The 19680-nt window shown below is 44.3% G+C and overlaps 1 protein-coding gene across 1 annotated transcript in view; it reads left to right on the top strand.

The window, feature by feature from the left end:
• The window catches only part of HERC1 (HECT and RLD domain containing E3 ubiquitin protein ligase family member 1), a 177455-nt gene extending 157781 nt beyond the window's left edge, over positions 1-19674 (top strand). Inside the window, exons 68-78 of the mRNA XM_045294958.1 lie at positions 820-922; positions 3511-3680; positions 6154-6292; positions 10241-10410; positions 12424-12593; positions 12836-13001; positions 13706-13782; positions 14788-15040; positions 15489-15641; positions 16717-17022; positions 19339-19674. Coding sequence (XP_045150893.1) covers positions 820-922; positions 3511-3680; positions 6154-6292; positions 10241-10410; positions 12424-12593; positions 12836-13001; positions 13706-13782; positions 14788-15040; positions 15489-15641; positions 16717-17022; positions 19339-19524 — 1893 coding nt within the window. The 3' untranslated portion in view covers positions 19525-19674. The remainder of the gene's footprint in view (positions 1-819; positions 923-3510; positions 3681-6153; positions 6293-10240; positions 10411-12423; positions 12594-12835; positions 13002-13705; positions 13783-14787; positions 15041-15488; positions 15642-16716; positions 17023-19338) is intronic.
• Positions 19675-19680: the final 6 nt, after the last annotated feature.

Genomic DNA, 19680 nt, shown 5'->3' with positions numbered 1-19680 from the left:
CATAATCAGTTTCCAAACATTCTTTATCTATATAGTCCCTTGACATCATCACCCTTCACCCTGCCACCTCCTTTTGTGCCCCCCTCCCCTCAGAATCCTTATTCCACTTGTTGACGCTATAGGTTGTTTTTAAAATAGAATTGTGTTCAAAACCCATCTGTCATCATGGCTTTCTGGTCAGCACTGTGTGCGTTCTGTAACACCTTTGGTTGTGATAGTCCGGTTTTCCTGGTAACTCGGTGTGTGGTTTGTGATATTAAATTGTGAATTAGTGGGACTTAAGATGTAACAGCTTATCAACATTTGAAGATAAGGGTACTTTATAACCTCTTTTTAAAAAACATGCCTCCAGATTTAAAGCTGGAAAATCACTGGAATTTAGAAACAAATTGTATCTACATGCCATTTAAGGATTTTTGGTATGCTCGTTAAGAATTGTATACAAGTTGTTCATAATGTCTCTGTACTGATCTCAAAGCAACCAGTAAAATGTCAAAATTACAAAATTAATTAAAAGCCAGGGAATTCTGTTTGATTTCTGATGCCCAGAGGAATACCTTCACTTCACCTTCGGTTCTTAGAAATTCAGTCAAACTACCCAACTCCCCACGTGAACCTCCCCAGATTCAGGTACTTTTTAGAGCAATAGGAGAAAAGAACGTTTAGTAGTATGACTAGGTGGAAACATGTAGGTGACTGAATATTTTTATTCAAAAGTAGTCTTTTAAGTTTACATGTGGCAGTTTAGCTTAAATCGGCTAAATCGGGGTGTGTGTGCGTGTTTCTCCTGAATGTGTGCCTTTGTGCTCCGTTTTGCAGAAAGTCGATGTCCTTTGTGGAATGGGCATTAAAAAGGTGGCTTGTGGAACTCAGTTTTCTGTTGCTCTGACCAAGGATGGTCATGTATATACCTTTGGTCAAGGTAAGGCATTTTTCAACTCACATTACTTATTTTGTATATACAAATAAGTCAAAAATATTGCTATGAAATTATAGAAACCCTTGTTAAATAAAAATCACCGTTTGAAGCTATTGTTTCTCAACCTATCTACCGCCTAGGTCTATACACTACTTAAAGCAGTGTTTCTCTCTCTGCAACCCTGCTTTGAAGAATTCTGCCCTCTTCGATTTATAGCATGTCAAAGCAGCAGTACTGGCCTCCGCCAGGGCCTCGATGGTGTTCCTTTGAAGTGTTGGGTGTGGGAACAAAAAGAAGCCTGGAGGGCAAACCAGATTGGTCGGATGGATGATGTCAAGTTTCTCAGTGAAATTCTCATAGGCCAGCCTTTGCTACCCTGGACGCATGAGTGGATGCAATATCATGATGGAAGAAAATGACCCAGCATAACTGCTGTATTTTCTCAACAATACCGTTTTCCTTTTCTTAAAACGTCTCCCTGCTGAGCACCTGTGATTGATTATCTGTGTTCTTCAAGCAGCCCTGTTAGGGGTGACTCCTTTGGAACCCTAAAAATGGTCGACGCTGCTTTCTGAGCTGACCTCTCTGCCTCGAGTTTAACGAGCCCAGCAGTCCCTTTGGAAACAGTTATGAGTGGACATTTTGGAAGCATTTTAACCAAACTTAGACAAATGTTTTACTGAGAGAACGTGTCACAACCATCCGCTGATTGCAGAGACAGGCTTAAAACATGTTTTACTTGGAGTAAACCCATGCATGTATGACGTGAAATCCTAGCATGTAACAATACTTCGTACATATTCCTCTTACACATAGTGGAAACATTTGCCTTCTAGTTGTATTAAAAAGTGCTCTAAGTGTTTTGTGTTGAATGATGAGCAGTCACTATGATCCATATTCACTAGCTGTTTTTCTTCCTCTTTCCTTGACTTAAAAAATATTCATTTACATTTATTCACTTTATAACTTGTATTGTTAACTGGGTAAAGATTTACAGAACAAACCAGTTTTCCATTTAACAATTTTATTTCATGCCATTGACTGCAATCCCCACAGTGTGACATCACTTACCCCACTTCCTCCCTGTGTGTCCTGTTTCCATACCTCTTCCTTTTCTGACCCTTCTGAACTTTGTTGTGGGTACGTCTGCCATTTCAGTCTCAAGTGCTTGATTATTCTAAGGATTGTGTACCTATCTAGGAGCCCTGGTGGTGTAGTGGTTATGCATTGGGCTGCAGTCTGCATGGTTGGCAGTTCAAAACCACCAGCAACTACTAGGGAGAAAGCCTGGGCTTTCTACTGCTGTAAGCAGAAGACAGTCTTGGAAACTCATCAGGGGTCGCTATGAGTCAGCATTGACTCGATGGCAGTGAATTTGGTTTGGGGTAGACCTAACTATATTATTTAACCAAATATTGAGCCATGGGGGCAAGTTCTGTTCCAGACCTGATGGGTGCCTAAGGGCCATAGTCAGGAGGGTTTCACCAGTTTCTACCTAGCCAGTCAGCCTGGTCTTTTCATGGGTTTCTTTTAAAGACAGACTCCCCACTTCTCCCCTCCTCCATGCATAGCCCATCATGCCATAGCCTTCACCCGTGCCAAAAGAGTTCCACCGGAGGCCCTTCCCCTGGTTTTCCTGCTGCCGCCGCCACCATAAACAGCACTTGCTGCCTTTTGTGTGGCCTCACTCCCTAGCCCTTTCAGGAACTAGGGGCTCAAGATTTGGAGCAATTTACAGACATTTAGGATTCAAATACTGAATAGGAGATTTCTAGGCAATAGCAGATGATAGCGACAGGCGTGTGAGGGAGAAGAGGGAGAAATAAAGCATGACTGAAGTTTCTGGTCCTGGAAAAGCGTTAATGCCACTGACTGAGTTTGAGCGAGTTAGTTTGAGGGAAGAAAATAAAGACTTTAGTTTTACTCATGTTGAATTGGGGCACTTAGCCCCCATGCTGTCTCTCTCTCTCTCGTGTGTGTGTGTGTGTGTGTGTGTGTGTGTGTGTGTGTGTGTGTGTGTGTTGAGATGCTCAACAGGCTCTTGGGAACTTAGATCTATTGTTCCAGAGAGATTGGCAATAGAAATGTAGATTTAGGGCAATAACTGCATAATGATAGTAATTCAAAGCATATTCTACTCATTATCTGGGAAACCCAGAGCAGAGCGTATAGGAGATGCTAGAACTTAGGAGAGTGAGTATAGGCAGATAAGCACAGGCAGAGGACTGGGAGAGGTGGCCTTGAAGGAGGTGACCAGGAAGTCTGTGCACCAGGACTGAGGGGGGCGTATTGTGAGGGTGAGGTTGCAAAAAACGGGGGAGCCTTTGTGAACTGTGTGTCATTCTGCCAGTATGAGGAACTTGGAGGTGCTGGTTGGTTTGAAATAAGCTGCTGGTTTTATGTTTATTTTTATGAATAAGACATAACATTTTGCAAATTGTTTATTCATTCAAAACCCAGAATTACAGTAGCTTTTGCCCCACTGAATTATAGATGCTATTGCCACCCCACCATAAAACGTTAAAGATCTCATTAGGAAGCCTGACAGGACTGTGGTGTGCTGTTGTAACACTTCCTCTCTGTCTTTTCAGATCGCTTAATAGGCCTCCCAGAGGGGCGTGCTCGCAATCACAATCGACCCCAGCAGATCCCCGCCCTGGCTGGAGTGGTTATAGAAGACGTGGCAGTTGGCGCTGAGCACACACTAGCTTTGGCATCTACAGGGGATGTCTACGCCTGGGGCAGCAATTCAGAGGGGCAAGTAAGCATGGCACCGACATACTGCTCTCTCATATTTCAGAAACCAAACAGCGTTCCTCAGTTGAGAAGGAAATTAATTGGGAGGCTCACAGGGCCAGCCAGACTGTACCAGATGCATCTCGGCAGCAGGAGGAGGGAAGAGGATAGCTTAGCCTGACACATAGTCGGAAGCATTAGATAAGTGTTCGTGCCAGGCACCAGTGTCACCATTAGTACTACAACAGTGTCTCTGTACTCCAGAGAGCAAGAGTCAGTTTTAGGGTTCTGGCTTGAGCAGTTAGGTGACTGACGGTGCAGTGTACAGTGATGGGGAGGACTGCGAGAGCAACTGGGTGGGTGGTTGTTTTTTTAGTTTGGTGAAGGGTAGTTTAGAAAATCTAGAGTTGTGAAGAGGCTTCAAAAAGCTCCTGAAAAAATAGTATTATCTTTTCATTGATCATTTCCACGAATTTTTTAAAACCCCCCCCCCTTTTTTTTTTGAACCCCCCTTATATGTGGTATTGAAAACTGTGGTGTCAATGAGATCCCCTAAAGAGAGGGTCTGGGTAGAGGATCCAGAGCTGAGGCCTGGAGATACGCTGTCCTGTAACAGTTGGTCATCAGCGGCCAGGGAGGAAAGTACACTCCACAAGAGTAAAGTGCTTTGAGCAGGAAGGACTGAAATGGCTAAGGACACAAACAGGTGTTCAGGGTCATTAGCCATTAGGGAGATTCAGATCAGAACCACAGCGAGATGCCATGTCAGGCTGATTAGAATGGCAGTGGTACAATAGAACACAAAACCAGAAAACTACAGATATTGGGAGGTTGTGGAACAATGAAACCGTTACCCGTTGCTGTGAGAAGAGAACAGCATGGCAGTTCCTTAAAAAGTTGAGCATAGGCACTACCGTACGTTCCAATAACCCCCATTCTCGGTATGTACCCAAACCCTGGTGGCACAGTGGAATATGAGTTGGAAGCCCCAGGCACTCAGAGAGGAAGGTGAGACTTTACTTTCCTAACAAGGTTCGGTCTCAGAAACCCACAGAGGCAGTTCTACTCTGTTCTGTAGGGTTGCTGTGAATCGAAATCGACTCCCTGGCAGTGAATGGATGAGTGAAAGGAAGACTGCAAACCGATCACTACAGCACTTGCCACAGTAGTCCAAGGGTAAAAACAACTGACATGGGACTAAGAAAACCTGGCACATACATACAAAAAAATATTCCTCAGCCACAAAGAGAAGTGATGATTTGACACATGCCACAGCATGGGTGAACTTTGAAAACATTATACTAAATGAAGTAAGTCTGTTGTAAAAAGACAAGTAAATGCTCAGACTTCCATGAAATGAGTAAACATAGAACTAATGCTTATTGGTGGTTACTCGGGACGAGAGAATTTTTGCTTTGGAGCAGTAAGTTTATGTTAATGGTGGTGGAAAAATTTGGAAAGGGCTAGTAAGAATGGTTGAAGAATGTAATCAATGTCACTGAATTACATATATAGAAAAATTTTTTAGGTAATGAATTTGTTGATAGGTATTTTTTTGTTGGCATTTTTCTAAGTATTTTTGTGTTTGGTAGGAAATTCATCACCCCCATTATTCCCAGGAGTAAACTGTGAAAGGTTGAGAAAAGGCTCGGGAAGTTGAAGTGTCCTGCCTCCTCTGTAGATGAAGGAGTGAAGGCCTGGGTGCTCAGAGAGCTGAGATGACTGCTCTCCAGTGTAGCCTTTAGCCCCACGTGCTGGGACACCTCTCCTTCCTCTGTCCGTCCTCTCTGAGCCTGGCCTATCCCGTGCAAGATCCAGTAGCACTCACAGTCGCCTCAGTTTGTCTTCTTGTCTGTTCATTACTGCTCAGCACATGGGAAGCCTCATCACTGGTTGAATGTTGCCTTACTGAAAGAGAGTTGGTGTTGAAGATACTTTTAGGCGTTCCATGGCCTGGCCTTGGCATAGTCCACCCTCAAAGTGTTGAGGCGCTTAACTGCTCTAGCACTGGATGTCCCGGTATAGCCCTAACAACGGACTCAAGAAACCGGAATCTACATATGTGTCCGTTTACAGATGGATTGATTGATTGGTCATCACACATTATGCTGGGCCATATTAATCTGTGTTAAAAATCAAGAACTCGATATATTTGAAGTAAAAGATCATTGGGTTATTTTTTTTTTTTAACTTGTTAAAAATGTACTTCTTCTCCAGCATGGAATACCAGGGTGTATTCAGTCATTAAGACTCATCTGCTAGATTTGGAATGGTCTAGTTACAGCCTGGTTTTTAGGAGACAGTCTGAATGAATGGCAGAGGCTATTCGAATAGAGAAAATTAGAACTTCTTTCATTATTTTGATGATGTTGCTTTGATACAAATATCATTAACTCATTTATATTTACTGCCATCTAAGACACTTCATCATCTCCGCTTCTTTCTCTTCTTCTTTCTAATTGAATCTCTTTGTGTATTTGTTTGTAATTGATTCCCAGCTTGGCCTAGGCCACACCAACCATGTCCGAGAACCTACCCTGGTGACAGTTCTGCAAGGGAAAAACGTTCGGCAGATCTCAGCTGGCCGCTGCCACAGTGCTGCCTGGACAGCACCCCCTGTCCCACCAAGAGCCCCAGGTGAGGGATGAAATGCCCAGGCTCCTTCAGCCCCAATTTTAGTAGTATACAGCTGCACGGTCTGCTTGCCAGGTTCACACTGCAGCTAAGCACCGTTCTGAAGCTGTCAAACCCTCGCCCACACAGCCAGAGCATTCTGTGTGCAACCAGCACTGTCAGTTCTTTCGCAGCAGGCAGTCTCCTGCTGACTCCCTGCAGAGCAATCCCCTCTGCTGCCCTGCCTAAGAAGAAAGCATCACAGTGGCAAGCAAAACTGCATAACTTCACAGCAGCAACTGGAAGCAGGATCTATAAAACAAGTGAAGATCCGTCCACTGGGAGCAACAAATATTCAAAGTTCCGGGGCCATTTGTCCAATTCCTTAGCTCAGTTAACCAAATGGAAACATGGGGTTCTCTTTGCCTGGACACTGCAAATAAAAGTGCTGCCATTTTCCTTCAGTCTGTAGCAGGGTCCGTGGCTATCTCTAGCCTTTTGTTGCTTTCTTTTTATTGCACAATCCGTATAGAGCTACAAGAAGGTAACAAGTATAATGCATGTCTGTGTGCCTATAACCACGTCTTTCCTCCCACAAACCCTCTTCTTCAGTCCCACAGAGACAGAAACGGTGTCACTAGCAGCCAGGGCTGCAGGAAGGAGATGTAGGGAGACGCTGGAAAGTAGAGACTGATGGGTGTAGAGTTCAGTGGGTATATTAAAAATAACCCTAAATATACTAAAAACAATTTTGCCCTCCAACAGTACAAATTTCATAGTATGTGAATTGTAATTCCATTTTAATAACACTTATTAAAAACAACAGTAGCTAAACATCTGTCTCTTCCTTGCTCACTAACACTCGGCCACAGGAATTCAAGTTTAAGAGTAATGAATAGGAGTGGAGAAAGGGAGGTGGGGCTATGTATAAAGAAGCTGATGTCTGATTGATGTAGACCAAAAATTTCACCCTACGTGTAGCATTTATCATTCTTAAGGCCTCCACGTTTTTTGCTACTCCTTCTTCCCTTAAGCTAAGGTGAACAGACGTCCCACTTTTGGCGGCACAGTCCCGATTTTTAACAATTTTTCCCACGTCCCGTGGCGTTTTTAAAAAGTCCCGGTTTTTGGAAAGAATGCATGACAAGCTAGGGTATACGGTTTTCGGCTGCCATGTCGCTATTTTGCCAGGATATGAGTTTTATCAATGGTGTCCCGCTTACCAATGTTAAAATCTGGTCACCTTACCTTAAGTCCTTTTCTTTCTACCATCCTCTGGTGTCTAAGTCAGACACCAGAGCTCTCAGCATTCTCAGCCTTGTTTGTTAACCATTCCACTCCTTACAGCTTTAGCTTCTTGGGGAAGGTCCGCATCCCATCGAGGTTTCCTTTGTTGTAATCACCCTAAAGGAAAGTGGGATTGCTAAGCAGACTCTAATCAAGCATGAGTGGTTGCTAGTATGTAGAGTCCAGAATAAACAGCACTGCCTCCACCTTTGCAATTTCAAGTGTTTGGTCCTGCAGAGGGATGTACTTCTACCGCAGCAGAGGCTGGGCAATGTGGGGGTTGAAGGGTCAGCTTCTGAGCCCCATTGTCCAGGTTGAATCCTGGTTGCTCTAATTGTGACCTTTAGATGGTTTCCTTTTCTGTAAAATTAGGGGAATAGTGGCGTCTATATCCATGAAGAATTATAGCAGTAAATTAGCCAGTGTGTATAAAGCTCTCAGAATAGTGCTAGACACATATAAAGCACTCAATGTTAAACCCCCACCCCCAGTGTTAGCTTTTATTAATAGTTACTCTGGGAATTGAGCTATATAAATCTATATATACAGGAAATTCAAGTAAGTTATCTTACACTTATGCCACCTTTATGTATTTTTATAAGCAGTTCTTACAGTTCTTGCAGTCTCTGCTTCTACAGGGCTCTTACTCAGCAGGAGTCTCACCCCTTCATGAATCACGTACTCATCTCTCTCATTCCAGCCTGGCTGCTATTTGTCATACTAATGAGCCAGCAGCTGACTAGGAATAGACCCGTGGTTCTCAACCTTCCTAAGCTGCGACCCTCATGTTGTGGTGACCGCCAACCATAAAATTATTTTCATTGCTACTTCATAACTGTAATCTTGCAACTGTTATGAATCGTAATGTAAATATCTGATATAGAAGATGTATTTTCATTGTTACAAATTGAACATAATTAAAGCGTAGTGATTAATCAGAAAAACAATTATGTAATTCTATATTGTGAAATATTTATTTCTAATGACAAATAAATGACATTTTGTCTTGAAGCATGGTGTAGCATGGGTAACAGTCTTCATGCCGGGAACTCATATGTGGGCGTATCTGCATGTGGCCTGACCCCCCTGGAGACGGATAGCGGAGCGGTCTATCCTAAGACCATCGGAAATATGTGTTTTCTGACAGTCTTAGGTATGACCCCTGTGAAAGGGTCGTTTGGCCCCCAAAGGGGTCACAACCCACAGGTTGAGAACTGCTGGAACAGGCCATCAATTACTCATATGTAAGTTTTGGTTGAAGTTGAAGAAAATTAAAACAAAACATGCCCTTGAGCCAAAACACGACCTTCAGTATAGCCTACCTGAATTTCAAAACGTCTCAGGAATAGATTTGAATCACTGAACATTAATAGCAGAACACCTAACGTGCTAGGGGATGTCATCAAGACTATCATACGCGAATAAAACAAAGGCCGTTGAAAAGACACAAAGAGAGGAAAGATGAAAGTGGATGTCAGAAGAGTTTCTGAAACTTGCTCTCAATTGTAGAGCAGCTAAAACAAATGGAAGAAATGAGTAAGAAGCCAAACTGAAAATTTCAAAGGGAAGCCGAAGACAAAGTATTAAAATGAAATGTGCAAAGACCATTAGTTAGAAAACTGAAAAGGAAGAACATGCTCAGCATATGATGGGGTGCGCAAACAAAACAAAACGGAATTGGACTGGGCAGAGCAGAGCTTTCATAGTATGCATTTTTCCCACTAGGCGAGCATCAAGCAATTTGCTCTGAGTTAGCGCACCCGGTGGCATCGCCTGGGAAGGTTCTCTCTGGTCACAGTGAATTTTTTTGTAAAAGCAGTTTCACTCGAATCTCGTTTTTTTGTGATGTATGTCTGATTTAAATGAATAGTGTGCAGCTGTGAAGATTTGTTTCCTGCTCAGAAAAAATGCCCCAGAAACTGTTGTGATGTTCAACACATCTTAGAAGGACAGCTGCACGATAAAAGCACAAGTGTATGTGTGGTTTCCTCGTTTCAAAAAAGGTGAAATGTCAATTGATGACAAAATTCATTCTGGACATCCGTCAACTTTTTGAACGGATGAAAATGTTGACTCAGTGCATTTGGAGTTCTTTCCCTCGGGTCAGATTGTTAATCAAGCTTTCTATTTAGAGATTCTGAAAAGATTGGTAATAGTGTGTGAAAAAAGAGTACAAAGGCCTGATTTGTGGCAGATGGGGGTCTGGTTTCGCCATGGAGTCCCTGTGAGTTGGAACCAACCTGACAGCCCCTCACAATGACATGGAGTATCACGATACCTCAGCTGTGCTGGCCACCTTCATTTCTTAAGTACCTGGTCCACACCTGTGTTGTTACAACTGAAAGGAAGAATTTCCCCTCTTTGGAGTTGGGTGAGGGTGGTGTGTTACAGAGGAGCTGCTCTTCAAGTTCCATTGGAATGGGAAACTATTTTGATAAATAAAGGTATTTTTTAAGCCGAACAGATCCATTTGTGAAAACAAAGATAAGTTGATGTGATAGAGCAATTGATAGGTATATGATAAAGCAAAAACAGCAAGATGTTCATTGTTGCCTCTAGACAGTGAGAATGAATGTTCATTGTTCAGTTCTTCTAATGCCTTTGTTTGTTTGAAATTTCTCAAAATACTGTAAACAATAGCCTTGCCCATTTGCTTTACAAATGTTCATTTGCTTTCCGGGCCAGGTGTGTCTGTGCCTTTGCAGCTGGGCCTGCCCGATGCGGTCCCCCCGCAGTATGGGGCACTGAGGGAGGTGAGCATCCACACCGTGAGGGCCAGGCTCCGACTGCTCTACCACTTCTCTGACCTCATGTACTCTTCCTGGAGGCTGCTGAACCTCAGCCCGAACAACCAGGTAACAACCGGCAGCACCTTCCCTGTCGGGGCTTTCCTTCAGCCTTGGGAAACCCTTCCATTCCTAGCACCTCCGTGCCCCGTCGAGGCAGAAAAGGCAGCACTTCTGTCCCCTTGGACAGTCCAGGTATTGGTGATTATACTTCCGGATGCTCAGTGGTCTGTCTTCATGAACTCTTCTCTGTTTTGGTGTGTCCAAAGCTCAAGAACATAAAACCGACTAACCATCCATAGGGGAAGCGGGGAGGGAGGGGAAAATGAGCTGATACCAAGGGTTTAAGTGGAGAGAAAATATTTTTAGAATGATGAGGACAACGAATGTACAAATGTGCTTGACACAATTGATGTATGTGTGGATTGTGATAAGAGTTGTATGAGCCCGCAATAAAATGATTTTAAGAAACAATACTAATCCATAATTTTAAAACTTCAGCTTCTTGTCTGTTAACACCATAGTCCGTCAAGGTGGTTATTATATACTGAACTTGGAATGTTTAGTGGGTCTCCTTTTTAAAAAAAAATTTTTGTAGGGGTGGTGGATGGGGGTCTCCCTATACATAAGCCTTAGGGGTTCCTTGGGGGAGAGAGGGTAAATTTGGCTGTCTTTATGGAACAGTCTGGTGATTTAGGAAGAAATTAAGATGATTATTCTTTTAATATGTAGGCATACCTGCCAAAATGTGTATCACTTAGACAACTATTTTTGCCAAATTCTCTAGGAAACCAGTCCTGGGGCACATGAAAGATTTAACAGATCACTGTTAGAAACAGATACTTAGCTAGGCACGCAATACCATGCATCCCTGAACAATGTTAGCCAACTTTTTAATTAGTTGGAAAAATGCCTGTGATGTAAAGTTATGGGGAAGAAACTGAAAATTGCATTCAAAATATATCAACAATGTAAAAACTGCTTCACTGAATTTGCAATAAAAAGTTAAGACTTATTTATCTGTTTTCTATTATGGTGGTAACTTTAATTAGAATAAAGCCTTTAGATGACAAGCTTATAATTAATATTTTTTTTTGTTTTTATTTTCTTAAAAATAGTTATATTACCATCTACTCCACATATTATATAATTTAATCCTTCATATTAAGAAAAGTTATATAATTATCAGCACAATCAATTTCAGAACATTTTCTTGCTCATTGTTTTGTTTTTAGCTCAAGATCTATTTTTAAAGTCGTGTGGAAAATGTTTGTATACACAGAGATGAAAACTAGAAGGCATTTAGAGCAGAGTGTTAATAGGACCATTTCTCTATAACAGGATGAGGAAAGGTTTTATTTGGGGCTGTATGTTATTTTCTGTATTTTAAAGTTATTTTTATAATGATTATATTATTTTTCATTTAGAATTATTTTTTAAATTTTATTAAATGACATTTTCATTAATTAAAATTTTGATTAATGTATTTTAATTACTAAGTTATTTTAAGATCTATTAAATGTGTATATTAAAATTTTTTTTACTTCATTTTGATGATTTTCCATTTACTATTTGACATGTCTTTCTATATGCTATGCATGAATAAAACAACTGAGCAAACAAATTTAGGTGGTTGACGTTATGCAGTATGAATTCATACTTTTTTTCACACGTAAATATTTACCTGTTCAAAATCTGAACTCATGAGTATTTTGACAAACAATACAATATGCTGACTCAATCAGAAAAAGAAACAAACAAAAAATATCCGTTGGTGTTGGTGATTCAGAAAAGACAAAATTGGTTACAGGATTGACTCTAAATAAAAGCAGATACCCTGTAGCTATCTGGGCATAGTTACAATTAAAGTACTATATTCCCTTAATGCTCAATTAAAAATAAAACATAAAGCAAGAGGATGATAAGTGTATGCTTCTAAGAGAATGTGTACATTAAAATTTTAAAGTGCTATGTAAACGTTAATATTGCTTTGGGGGGGGGTCCATTTTAAGAAGGGCTTATTTTCTACAATTAGGATATGTCATTTCTTCTCCTTTCTGATGGCCCTGTGTTCTGTTCCAGAGCAGTACCTCTCACTACAGTGCTGGAGCCTGGGGCATTGTGCAGGGGCAGCTTCGGCCTTTGTTGGCCCCAAGGGTCTACACCCTTCCGATGGTGCGCTCCATAGGAAAAACCATGGTGCAGGGCAAAAACTACGGACCTCAGATTACCGTAAAGAGAATATCAACCAGGTTAGTTAGACTTTTTTAAGTGAACACTATTACTAACACATTGCTATTATTTTAGCTTCCTCATTTCTAAAGCGGGGGAGATAGTAATAGCACTTCCATGGCCGCATGTGGGTATACGAGGAGGCCAGTTGTGAACCTGGACTGTTCATTCACTGATGGGAAGAAGATATCGGGTCATGTTTGTGGTGATTGGGGAATTTAATGGGAGTTGTACTTCATTCCCTTCTCCCTTTCCTTTACAGAGGCCGGAAATGTAAGCCCATCTTTGTCCAGATAGCAAGGCAAGTAGTTAAGCTGAATGCATCGGACCTCCGGCTGCCTTCCCGAGCCTGGAAAGTCAAACTGGTTGGCGAAGGTGCTGATGACGCTGGAGGAGTATTTGATGACACAATCACAGAGATGTGTCAGGTACTCATTCCATTCCCTGCAGTGTCTGCTGAGGCATTGCTTGGACCGGGCTCTTTTGGCTGTTTCCAGTAATGATGGTGTTGTGTGCCCTCGTGAATGTAACGAGGGTTTGTGAGCCTTTCACACAGCATCCCTCACAGAGTCATGCTGTTAGTGCATGTGGAGATGAGTTGTATGGGGGTTAGTGACATGCTTGCAAATGCCACTTAGTGAATGTCTGTTGTGCCGTGACACTGGCATCTGCACGTGGGATCGCCCTAGTGCCTGAGTTTACTCAGGGGGTTTTTGGAACAGAGTTGGACTGTCAATCTGGGGGGGAGGGACTGGGAAACAATGGTCCAAGGATTCAAACTCATTGTAATCTTAAGACCCTTAATGGTACCTTTGCTTCCAAAGCAGCTCTATTATCTGCCTCTTAAACAGTATTGGGTATTATTTATTGAGTCCATTGAGATATCACTAAATACTCTCGCAGATACCCCAATTCCTATACTAGATTGACTTTCTCATCATGATTCTTCATATTACAAGATATTTCCATATAGAAAATTTACTAATTTTAGTTTAAATTCAAACTATTAAAATATGGAGATAGCTAACACGTAACATTAAAATATCTCAAAACAGTGTTTTCAGTATGGCTTTTAATAAACTTCATTCATTGATGATCTTTTATCCAAACAAGGTTTTTCTTTCTTCTACAGGAACTTGAAACTGGTATAGTTGACCTTCTCATACCCTCTCCCAATGCCACCGCAGAGGTGGGTTACAATAGGGACAGGTAAGGCAATCAACAAGTGTTTACTGAATGCTACAATACTAAGAATAAACAAAACCAAGCTCCCTGCTATCAAGTTGGTGCTGTATCCTAGCACCCTTACAGTGCAGGGTGGGACTACTCATGTGAGGTTCCCGAGACTCACTCTTGAAGGAGTAGAAAGTCTGTCTTTCTCTCTGGTGGTTTCGAATTGCAGACCATGCAGATTTCAGCCCATCGTGTAACCCCTGCACTGCATGGCTCCCACAATAATAACAGTAGCTCACACTAATTGAACATTTAGTGTGTACCGGGCACTGTGTTTATGCCACAGAATCCTCATTTGTAAATCTGTGTGGTAGATACTATCATCATCCCCTTACTATTGATTTGGGGTGGGAGGGGAGGGGCAGCGCATAGCCCAAGGGGGCACTTCCACTATAAAGTGGTATTTATCATGGGTCTACCCCATAGTAATAAAGAGAATTTGAGGACACTCAGACTTGATCATGAATCCTGTCTTCTTTTGTATTTCTGAAGCACCACACAACCTTTTCTTCAAGGAATCTTTGTATCACAGTTCATTAAAAGTTGTGCCATCAAGTCATAGCATTTGGTATTTATAATTATATGTTATCTTCTAGCTTGGTAAACATTTTAATTTTGAATTGTGCTTCCTGGACTCAAACGTGATCAGTGAAATGATCTTAGGAAATAACGGTATTTTGAGTAGACAGCTTAAGAATGACTAGACCCCTCTGTCTGCCCTTTTAGGGTTCTTGTAAAAATCATCCAAAATATGGTCCCTTACACTGTGTGGGATAGTTGCCATAGACCGTGTGTGTCCATTGAGTATTGAAAATAGAACTTTAAAGTTTACTTAGTAAATTTTTAAATTAAAATCCCCACATCGGGCTAGTAGCTCCTGGATTCATCAACCTGGGTTCAGACTCACGCTGCAGGTCTTACGTGCCTTGAGTCTAGTGGAAATAAGAACATTTTTGTGAGATCTTTTCTTCAATTTTGCAGGTTCCTTTTCAACCCCTCTGCCTGCCTGGATGAGCACCTGCTGCAGTTTAAGTTCTTGGGGATTTTAATGGGGGTGGCTGTCCGCACCAAGAAGCCTCTGGACCTCCACCTGGCCCCTCTGGTGTGGAAGCAACTGTGCTGCGTCCCGCTCACGCTGGAGGACCTGGAGGAGGTGGATCTGCTCTACGTGCAGACCCTCAACAGCATTCTTCACATTGAAGACAGTGGAATCACCGAGGAGAGTTTCCATGAGGTAAAGCCCGGCCATTCTGTGTCTGCTGGGGCTGCCTTTCTTAGGGACCAGTGAGCATCTTGCTGTGTGGAATTCAGATACCATCTTCCACTTGCTTTGGGGCTGGCCTTGCCATGCTCACTGCTGCCCATCAACAGCTCAGCCCCTGGCGTTAAAGTAGCTCCAGCCCCCATTAATCTACTGTGCTCGTAGGGTGGGGACCAAGGTGGACAGGGAGGCCCAGGGGGACTCGAACACATCAAAACCTGGTTGGGGGCAGAAAGATCAGCTGCATGTCTGACTCCAGCCAGATGAGTCCGCCTGTAAGAAACTGATCATTCCACCTGTTTTGTTTGCATTGTTTTTACCCTTAATATCCTAACTTAGAGGTGTTTGTTATATTTTTTGTAATGACATACTTTTTGTTGTCATTGCTACCATATAATTTTCTTTTTTCTTCAATTCTTAGATGATCCCTCTTGATTCTTTTGTTGGCCAGAGTGCTGATGGCCACATGGTTCCAATAATCCCTGGTGGAAATAGCATCCCACTCACATTTTCCAATAGAAAGGAGTATGTGGAAAGGGCCATTGAATATCGACTTCATGAGCTGGATCGACAGGTGAGATGAAGCATCTCCGAAAAGTGCGTGTGAATGCTGGAGCTTGTCTCTGGACGAGAGCCAGCTGCTTATTCCCAGCCGTTGGCACGTGTGCTTACTGTTTTGGCTCATTGGTACGTGTATTTCAAACCTCATCCAGAATCTCTGGGTCTTTCGTCTCCTTAGCAAGGCTAGATCAGCACTGAATTGGTCATTGGTTAGATCAAGGCCAACCTCTCAACCCGGGCATTCAGACCCTGTGCCTCCTAGTCTTGTCTACTTTCATGTTCTTACCGTTCCCCATGCTAGCAGCCCCACCCCATCTGGGCCTGTCACAGCCAGTGAATGAGCCCCCAAATGACCCTCCTTGTCCTGCAGCACTCCTTCACTCCCAGCTGAGACTACATCTCCTCCACAGAGCAGCTTCCCTCTGGGGTTCCTGGCCTGTGGGGAGAGCTTTTCCTTGCATTTCACATCCTTAGGTGCCTATGCTGTGGTCCAAGAATTAGGCCCCTGATTTGGGGTCCTGTTTCTTCAGTTAGATGTAAGACATTGGATGAAAAAATATGATTTCTGTTTCTTTTGCATTATCCTTGTCCCATGGTGACTTGGAGTAAGGATTTAATAAATTTATGGGAATATGAATGAGTGACCATTGAAATGAATATTGTCTGAAAATGGTTCTTTTAGTGTTGTAGCATTAATTCATTTCAAGACTACTTGCCTAGTATATGAGGGTCTTCTTTTTTTTTCTTTTTAACTTTCTCTTTAGACCAAGTTTAGTCACAAAATTATATCCTTTAGTCCTGACCAGAGAGCCCTGTCAGTGGTTCCAGGTTTTGTCGGGGAGAGAAGGTGGGCTCCTCCTCGATTGTACCTGAGCTGTGACCGGAAGTATAGTTGGCCCACAAGCAAGAGAAGTTCTGATAGGGCCCAGAGTTAGGGAGAATTGGCCCTGTTTGTGCCTGGACTTTTCAGGGACATGCAGTGGGTTTGAAGAAGAGACAAACAGGCCAGGGGTTGCCCAGCTCCAAGTGCCCACAGTGGTGCCCAGCAGATGCACACAGTCGTTCCATGAGAAACATCTCCTGGGCAGGTGGCCGCCGTGCGAGAGGGGATGTCGTGGATCATCCCTGTGCCGCTGCTGTCCCTCCTCACCGCGAAGCAGCTGGAGCAGACGGTGTGTGGGCTGCCCGAGATCGCAGTGGAGGTCCTCAGGAAGGTGGTGCGCTACCGGGAGGTGGAGGAGCAGCAGCAGCTGGTGCAGTGGTTCTGGCGCACCCTGGAGGAGTTCTCCAACGAAGAGCGGGTGCTGTTCATGAGGTTTGTGTCCGGAAGGTCCCGCCTGCCCGCCAACGCCGCAGACATTTCTCAGAGATTTCAAATCATGAAGGTCGAGAGGGTAAGTGAGCGAGCGGTTCTCCTTCTTAGGCATGTCTGTCTGCTCATGTTGCTTCCCTATTGCTTTCATGCTGGGAAAGCCAAACCGCGACCCTCAAGTAGCTTTGCCAATTCAGAATTAGTGCTTGGAATTCTAGTGATAGAAAAAACAACAGTAAATCTTGTTCAGAAAAAAAAGAAAACATTCAGTGGGGGTGAGGGGAGTCTTAAATTGATATAAACCTCATACTACAAGCAACAGCTTTCTCTGAAACGCCAGCCTCTTCCTGAGTGACAACTGCATGTGGGCAGTGGGTCACTGTATTGCCTGTGCTGCATCTGCCACCTCGGGTTGTCACCTGTGCACTGGGCTTACCTTGTTTGGTTTCATGAGGATCCTGACCCTTAGCTGGGCCTGCCCTGCAGGGGAGCCCGGCAGCGTGCGCAGTAGATCTTTGTGCCGTTTGCACACACGGGGCGCACTGCTTTTCTACAGCCCAGAGAAGGGCCCCAGCTGCAACGCCTTCCTCCCTCCAGCTGCGGTTTTGACAGATGGCTCTGGAATGATCGGGCTTAGAGTCATCTCTGCCCACGTCACTCTCTTCCTTTCAGACCTTTCAGGGGCCTTCTGCATTGAGCCAGGGTGAATGCTAGCCCACTCAGCCTCTCCTTACACACCTCCACAGTCTGGCCTCTGTTGGCATGTACTCTGTTTGCCCATAATGACTTGCGGGCCTTGTCGCCAGCAGACCACACTTTTTCCTACACTCTGGTGCCTTTGTGTCCCCTGCCCCCGCTGCATTAGTCATTTCTCCTGCCAGCACCGATGGCATCTCCTCCAAGAAGCCTTCCTACGTGTCAACCTGTGTCCCTGCCCCACTCCTGAACGCTGACCTAGTCAGGCCTCCTGTCTGCCTTCTGAGCCCTTCCTATATTCAGATGACCGTGTCTGGGTGTCTGCTGGCTTCATCTGTGCTACCCCTCCCTTGAGCTGGGTGGGCCTCCAAGCAGGCCCAAGGGATTCTTTCAGGAAGCAGTAACCGTGTGGCCTCTTCCCCCATGGACCTTTCCTGCCACTTTCGGTGACTGCCCTTCCGGTGCTCCTCCAGTTCGCACAGCGGGAAGTTCCTCCCACTGCTGCCTCCTGGGGCGTTGGGCCTGTGCTTCTGGCCAAGCTTGCTGCAGAAGCCGCACACAGGAGGGGCGATGAAAAAAGCGTTTCCATAAATGTTCTTCATGACGTGTCAGAAACCATAAGTTGTAAATCTATTAAGTTGCTTCAGAGAGAGGTAGGGAGGAGGAAATGGTCCACTTCATTCAGCTCTGGAAATAACTGTGGCCTTCTGTCTGCCCTGGCTGCCCCCCACCATCCCAGAGTTAATCCATCACCAATCTCCTGCCTGGGGCTTTCAGCCTCCAAAAAGTGGCCACTGTGGGCCTCTCCTTTGTGACCGTTAGGCCATTTCACCAGTTTCTAAATTTAAGTCATCAAAGCCACCTGTTGGCATTTCCCATTTTGGTGTCATTTGACACGACTTGTCTGCATGTGGACTGCCTGGGCCATCACTGGCTGGGCCAGCCGCCTGGCCTTGCCTCCTGCCTGCGTGTGTGGCCTCTGAGGCAGAGGAAACTCAGCAAGGAAACTCTCTTAAACTTTTTTTTTTAATTTATGAAAACAACATGATGCCAGGATGATCATTCCCAGTAGTCTGGAAAGTGATTGCATTTGCAGAAAGGGGGCAGGAACATGTATAGCCCTGTGAAAGTGCCTCAGACACACACAGAATTCTGCGTTCTGCTTGTGACCCAGTAGTTGCCCCTGAATGCTCTTCAGTTGTGCTGTGAGCCATCGCAAGTACCATTTAACATGGCTGTGTCACAGGCAAATGGGTGGACTGGGTGTTCATTCATTGCTCCCTCCTCTTCCGAGCTGTGTGTTGGTAGCTAGGCCAGGTGAAGGATGCAGAATGTAGACGTGATGGAGGCAGGTGAGCCTGTGAAAGCCATGGGACCTCAAGACTGCCCCTCCCTGTAGTGTGAGCCCCTTGGCTGGAAGGGAATCAACTCCTAGTGCACCCTTTCTCTGCGCCAGGCACTGTGCTGCTAAGTGTGCGCCCTCAAGCCACCCTGCAAGTCCGGGCATTGGGGAGAGGAGAGGCAGCACATGCCCTGGCCATAGCACACTGGAGCTGCACTCTTCATGCTTGGGGGCTTGGCGGCTTCATCCCACATGAGTTGGCCCTCCAGTCAGGTCCATGGGCCCATCGAGAAGCCTGGAGAGTGGTGTCTGGGCAGCCCCCGACCACCATTCGTCACAGCGCTACGTCTCTCTCCACAGCCTTACGACAGTCTGCCTACCTCACAGACCTGCTTCTTCCAGCTACGGCTGCCGCCCTACTCCAGCCAGCCAGTCATGGCCGAGCGCCTGCGCTATGCCATCAACAACTGCCGCTCTATCGACATGGACAACTACATGCTCTCACGCAACGTGGACAATGCCGAGGGCTCCGACACTGACTACTGACCACTGCGAGGGCCACCCCCCCTCTGTGCTCAGTAATGCTCACATCCAGTGTAACCTTGATAGACTTTTATGGTAACTACATAGATGTTTTAGGAACATAAACTGACATTATAAACAGTGGCCACGTTTAGTTACTCTAAATGTAACAAAGAAATT

This window comes from Echinops telfairi, unplaced genomic scaffold (assembly GCF_000313985.2).
Source record: "Echinops telfairi isolate 266 unplaced genomic scaffold, ASM31398v2 ScPeMD7_4048;HRSCAF=4782, whole genome shotgun sequence".
Classification (NCBI taxonomy): domain Eukaryota; kingdom Metazoa; phylum Chordata; class Mammalia; order Afrosoricida; family Tenrecidae; genus Echinops; species Echinops telfairi.
Note: the sequence above shows the minus strand (reverse complement) of the source record. Positions and strands in the feature narration are given on the sequence as shown.